Source organism: Vollenhovia emeryi, unplaced genomic scaffold, assembly GCF_000949405.1.
Source record: "Vollenhovia emeryi isolate VEMERY1.0 unplaced genomic scaffold, V.emery_V1.0 DF941046.1, whole genome shotgun sequence".
In the NCBI taxonomy this organism is placed as follows: Eukaryota; Metazoa; Arthropoda; class Insecta; order Hymenoptera; family Formicidae; genus Vollenhovia; species Vollenhovia emeryi.
The window spans coordinates 1-6272 of NW_011965320.1; the positions used below are offsets into that span (position 1 = coordinate 1).

Below are 6272 nucleotides of genomic sequence, written 5' to 3' on the forward strand. Positions count from 1 at the left end.
AGTATCGCGGTAATCACCGCTGGTAGGGAGAGGTCCTGCCCGAGCACGCGGGTGAGCGTCTCTCGCTCACCCGCCCACGCCGGACACTCGCCCAGCGTGTGCTGGGCGGTGTCGTCCGCCGCGCTGCAATGGTGGCAGCGGGAGTCTTGCTCCTTTCCGATCCGACCCAGGAAATGTCCGAAGCAGCCATGCCCCGTCATCACCTGGGTCATCCGGAAAGACAGCCCACCCCATCCCCTGTCGACCCACTGGTCAAGGAGGGGCCCGATTGCCCCGACGACGCGCAGCCCCGGGGTGTTGTTCCCCGAGGCTAAGAGCGCCTCTCGCCACATGGCGATGTGATGACAACGCATAGGACGTGCCTCGAGAAGGGCCACTCTGGCCGTCGCCCAGCCAGTCCGGATTTTCCCCATTTGGGAAGGATTTTATCAATCCCTTGGTTATCCATTTTTTCCTTGGTGTATCCTTTTTCTTATGTTCCCTTACCCTATATCTAGATTCGTTAATGATTTTGGTTATTTCCTTTATTAATTTATTTGAAGCTTCGTTTGGATGAACCAGGGACAGAAAGTCAGTCCAGTTTGTCCTCTCACCATTTTCAATCAGTTTTCTATAATTGATAGGCTGATCCACCTTCACTTGATTTTTAAATACTTTACTAGAATCAAAAGAAACAAACAAAGGAGTCGGGCAGTTATAAAACTAAAGATTACATATATCGGACACGCCGCCCGCCTTGACAAATATCACATATTTTCAAAACGTAGAGTAGTTATAACTAAAATAAATGGTTTCCAACAAATAAACAAACATACAAAATACCTTAATAATGTGGCAAGGTTAATTAATCGGATATAGGAGCGACATTAGTGATTGCTCGTTTGTAAATCCCCGTTTTGGTTTGTAAGGTAACAGCCCGGTTTTTTCCGTCTAGTCCTGGATGTACTTCAGTAATTCTTGCGAAAATCCATTCAAGGGGTAAACTGCCCGACTCCTTTAACATCACGAGTTGACCAACGACGAATTTGCTGTCGTTATCTCTTTTCCATTTACTTCTTTGCTGGCATGTTGTTAGATACTCCTGTTGCCATCTTGACCACAACTGCTGCTTAAGCTGCTCAACGTGCTGCCAACGAGAAAGCCTGTTCTCGGGTACCTTTTGTAAATCCTCCTCTGAATAAGCTTGTAAATTCTCTCCTATTAGAAAGTGCCCCGGTGTTATAGCCTTCATATCATTGGGATCCTCGGACAGGGGGGTTAAAGGTCGAGAATTTAGTATCGCTTCTACTTGAGTCAATACGGTCGTCATTTCTCCCACTGTCAGGCACGCCTCACCCAAAGTACGCTTTAGAAGTAGCTTCATAGAACGCACTGCTACTTCCCATAAACCTCCGTAATGAGGTGACCTTGGAGGTATGAAGTGCCAACTTATTTGCTCTTTAGTTGCAAACTCTTGCACCGTGCTATTGAACGTCGTATCCTCTAAAGCTTGTTGTAGTATACGATCGGCACCCACAAAGTTTCTTCCATTGTCCGAGTACATATTTTTCACTTTGCCTCTTCTTGCGATGAACCTTTTTAGAGCGGCTAAGAAGGCCTCGGTTGTCAAGTCTTCTACTAATTCTATATGTACCGCCTTTGTGACCATACAAATGAATATAGCCACATATACCTTGTATTTCTTACTGTTGCGACGAATTCGATCCCGGACGAGGAAAGGGCCGCAGTAGTCTACTCCACAGTTATAGAAAGGTCTGCTGATGTTAACTCTGACTGCCGGTAACTCTCCCATTTGCCAGCCGGCTTTAGGATGGGCCTTGCGACATCTTACACAGTTTCGTAGAATCTTCTTCACACGACTTTTTGCGAAGATTGGCCAAAATTCTTCCCTAATGGAATTTAAAGTCTGGACACCAGCGTGGAATAATCTTTCATGATGATGCAAAATTACCAAAGTGGTAAAGTAATGCGATGCGGGAAGCAAGATAGGGTGCTTAACTTCGTCAGATAACGTCGCATGTTTCAGTCTTCCTCCGATCCTCAATATTCCATTGCTATCCAAATACGGATATAGCGACACTAACTTGGAATCTCTTCGGACCTTGTTGTTGCCCCTCAACGCCTTAATATCATCTTTAAGTTCTTCCTTTTGTATTAACTTGATAGTAGACGCCTTAGCCTTCTTGAGTTCTTCAGCAGTTATTGCCCTTATTTCACGCCTTTTCTTTTCACATCGTATATTATGACTAAATCTTAATACATACGCAACTACTCGCAGTAGCTTATTTAACGGAGAAAATTTATTATAATTAATAATCGCTTCACAATTCACAGCTGTCGCTATTATTGCTTGTTTTCGCATTTCTGGAACGCTCTCACATGATAATTCCTCACCTTCCACCGGCCAGAATTCTTTATCCTGCATCAACCATGGTGGTCCTTTCCACCAACTATCTGCTCGCATTAATAGCTCGGGGGTGGCCCCTCTGGAAATCAAGTCCGCGGGGTTGTCTTTCGAACTTATATGTCGCCAATCTGAAGGTGAAGACTTATCATGAATATCACTAACTCTATTTGCCACGAACGCCTGCCATTTTCTGGACGAGGAACCTATCCATGCTAACACTATCTTTGAATCTGTCCAGTAAAATTTCTGGTGTATCTGCAAATGCAAGCTATTTATTACCTTATCCATCAAGTTTACCAGTAGCACTGCACCGCATAATTCTAGTCTAGGCAATGATAGTGCCTTCATAGGCGCTACTCTTGATTTTGAGCACAGTAGGGAACCTGTTAAAAGACCACGCTCGTCTTGCTCCCGTAAATATACACAGGCTTCATAAGCCTTTTCACTGGCGTCACAAAAACCGTGTATTTGTATTTGTGAATTCGTTTTGCCCGGGATTACCGATCTAGGTATCTCTAACTCGTTAAGTAAATATAATTGTAGTTTCATTTGATCCCATGCTCTATGAAGATGCATAGGGAGGGATTCATCCCATTCTATACCCAAACTCCATAGTTCCTGCATAAGTATTTTGGCTAACGTTATAACTGGCCCCACTAAACCTAAAGGATCGAATAATCGGCAAATCTGCGATAGCATAACTCTTTTTGTTACACGAGTTTCGCCCTCCTTTAATGATACCTTGTATCGAAAAGTATCTTTGCTTGGACTCCATAATATACCTACTAATTTAGATTCCGCGTCCTTACTAATGTCTACCTCTTTACTTTCTGTTTTTATATTGTTCTCTTGATCTATTATGTTAGAGTTCCATTTATGTAGTTCAAAACCACCTTTCGCTAACAATTCCGTTAATTCTTTTTGTAGTTCTATAATTTCGGATTTAGTATTACTCCCGGTTAGTAAGTCGTCCATATAAAAATCCCTGCAAACTATTTTCGCAGCTTTAGGATAATTTACCTTTTCACTTTCGGCTAATTGGTATAAACATTTAGTGGCCAAGGAAGAAGCCGGTTTTGTACCGTAAGTTACAGTAAGCAATTCCATTTCCTCTATCTTTGATTCGGGCTCTTCTCTCCACAGAATACTTTGCAACGCAATTTGTTCTTCATGCACTAAAATCTGCCTGTACATTTTTGATATATCCGCACACAAAACGTATTTATAACATCTGAATCGTATAATTAGGTCAAATAAATCCGACTGAATGACAGGACCCTTGTATAACGCGTCGTTTAAAGATTTACCTTTTGAATACTGACTGGATGCATCGAACACTACCCTTGTTTTTGTGGTAGCACTACTCTCTTTTATTACTGCGTGATGTGGTAAAAAGACTCTCAGCTTATCTTTATCGGGATCAACTACATTTCTCATATGACCCAGCTGTAAATAATCCTGTATAAATTTTACATATTCTTTCTTTAGTTCCGGTTTGTTAATAAACTTTCGCTCTAAAGCTATAAATCTTTTTAACGCTACCTCTCTGGAGCCATCTAAAGACTTTAATATTTCTTCTTTGACCGGTAATTTTACTATAAATCTACCATTTGTATGGCGTGCATGGGTTGCTTTAAAGTGCTCTTCACAATATTCTTCTTCGGGTTCTAACTTTTTCATTTCCCGATATCCCTCTACTTCCCAAAATTTACGCATTGTTTTATTTAACTCCTCCATTATACTTGAATTACAACTAGTCTGAGCTATTTTCTCCGCCTTTTCTCCCTTTGTCGGCCCCGATACAAGCCAACCTAATAGCGATTTTTGCAATATCAGCATTCGCTTTCCCAACCTTATTTGCCCCACGCAGATTAACTCCCAAAACCTCTCCGCGCCTATAAGCAACTCGATCTTGCCCGGCTTATCAAACTGCGGGTCGGCCAATCGAATATTCTTTGGTATTTTCAAAGGGGTTGTGTCTACTACAATGGTCGGTAAAGTTTGAGTAATCTTAGGAAGCACTATGCATGGTAAATCTAAACTGTGCGTACCAAAACGAGAAGTTATCTCCAAATTTAAAGATTTCACGGCATGAGAAATATGTTGATTTATTCCTTTTATCTCAACTTTATTGTCAATCGTTTTCAAATTTAGCCTTTTAACAAAATCTTCGGTTACGAAATTAGATTGGGATCCATTGTCTAATAGTACCCTGCCTTCTATATATTGATTTTTGTGGTTCTTTACTCTAATTATAGCCGTGGACAACAGCACCTGATGGGACTCCGCAATCTCTTTTGATTGTAAATGCGTACATATGGTATTAACCGCTTTGCCCGAAGTGCTCTCTTGAATTACATTTTGTTTCGTCGAATCCTCCTTAACCTCCTTTGATGAGTCGCGATCTTCGTGCAACAAAGTGTTATGCTTTCTAGTACATTTTTTGTAACCGCCAGCCGAACAATCCTTTGCAAAATGTTTTCCCTTAAAACAATTCAAACATAACTTTAAGTCCCTTACACTGCTCAAACGCTCCGCTATGGAAAGCTCCTTAAAGCTATTGCATTGGTAAACCTGATGATCGCCCTTGCAATGCAAACACTTAACATTCGTCACAGCTGCATGAGACATCGACACCTTTCCCGGGTTCGTTTGACGTGAATTAACATTCGGTGTCATGGATAAGCTTCTCCTGGCTACGGCTTCCAACATCTGGCACCTTCGCGTAAGAAAGTCAGTTAGTTCTGCGAATTTAGGCAATACTTGGACCTCCAAACTAGCTTCCCATTCCTTTATTGTTATATAATCCAATTTACTAGTAATTATGTATACCAGCAAATCGTCCCAAGACTCGGTGGGACATTTTAACGCGGTTAATGCTCTAGTGTGTTTCAATGTGCCATCTAATATGCTTCTTAACATTACGCTATTTTCCCTTTTCAACACAGGTAATTCAAATATTGCTCTGATATGATTTTGAACAGCGAGACGCTCGTTGTCGTACCTTTCTTTTAGCCTGAGCCAAGCATCCTTATAATGAATTTCCGAGATCTCTAATAAAGCTATAGTTTCAGCTGCCTCACCTTTTAAGGAAGATTTCAAATAATGGAATTTTTGAATATCATTTAACGACTTATTGGAGTGTATTAGAGAATTAAATGTGTTGAAAAAAGAATGCCATTCTTCATAAGAAAAGACGGGTAAATCTATCTTGGGCAATCTTACGTGACTTTCATTTATTCGCGTCCCGACGCCTTCCGAAACTTCTGCAGCTAGGTTAAGCGCACTGCTGACTGAGACTGGTTTCACGCGATCTTTAATTATTTTTTCTCCTCTTAACTTTAGGCTCATGTATTTTTCTTCGTGGATTATTAACTCTTCATCGGCTTGCTCATCTGTTAACGTTTCATCGTAACTCACTAGATCAGTTAGACTTTCTTCGAACGACTTCCAACAATCCTCTAATTTAGTTAATCGCAACTTTACCACCTCGACATCAACAGTCTCTGCATCTAACGTATTTAAGAAAGTTTCCACTCGCGTGAAACCACTCTTAGCTATCCTTTTTCTTTGCTTAATTTTTGTTAACTCAATTTTTTGCGCCATCTTGGAAGTATGCCTTTTTTTTGCGCACGCGATTACGTCATCTAGGCATGCACTAGTGACTCGACTTAATTAAGATATGTACGAATAAACTCTAAATACGCACGCTGACGGACTTAATGCTACTACAATCTCGCTTGTAAAAGTCCGTTTAAATTAATTTGAAAATTTATTTTATTGAAATAAAGTCCATAACGCGAAACTGTTAAGAAACACATTTAGGAAAAGAAATGTACTTACGTAATTGAAATAACGGTAAATA

General features: G+C 40.8%; 1 protein-coding gene across 1 annotated transcript; it reads right to left on the minus strand.

The window, feature by feature from the left end:
- Nucleotides 1-844: 844 nt before the first annotated feature.
- On the minus strand, nucleotides 845-6013 carry LOC105571194. Its single transcript, XM_012028668.1, has one exon. It carries the CDS (start codon nucleotides 6011-6013, stop codon nucleotides 845-847), a length of 5169 nt encoding a protein of 1722 aa, XP_011884058.1.
- Between the last annotated feature and the right edge of the window lie 259 nt (nucleotides 6014-6272).

Excerpts from the sequence above, each read along its gene's own strand:
- LOC105571194 (XM_012028668.1), bottom strand. The coding sequence starts at position 6,013 with ATGGCGCAAAAAATTGAGTTAACAAAAATTAAGCAAAGAAAAAGGATA.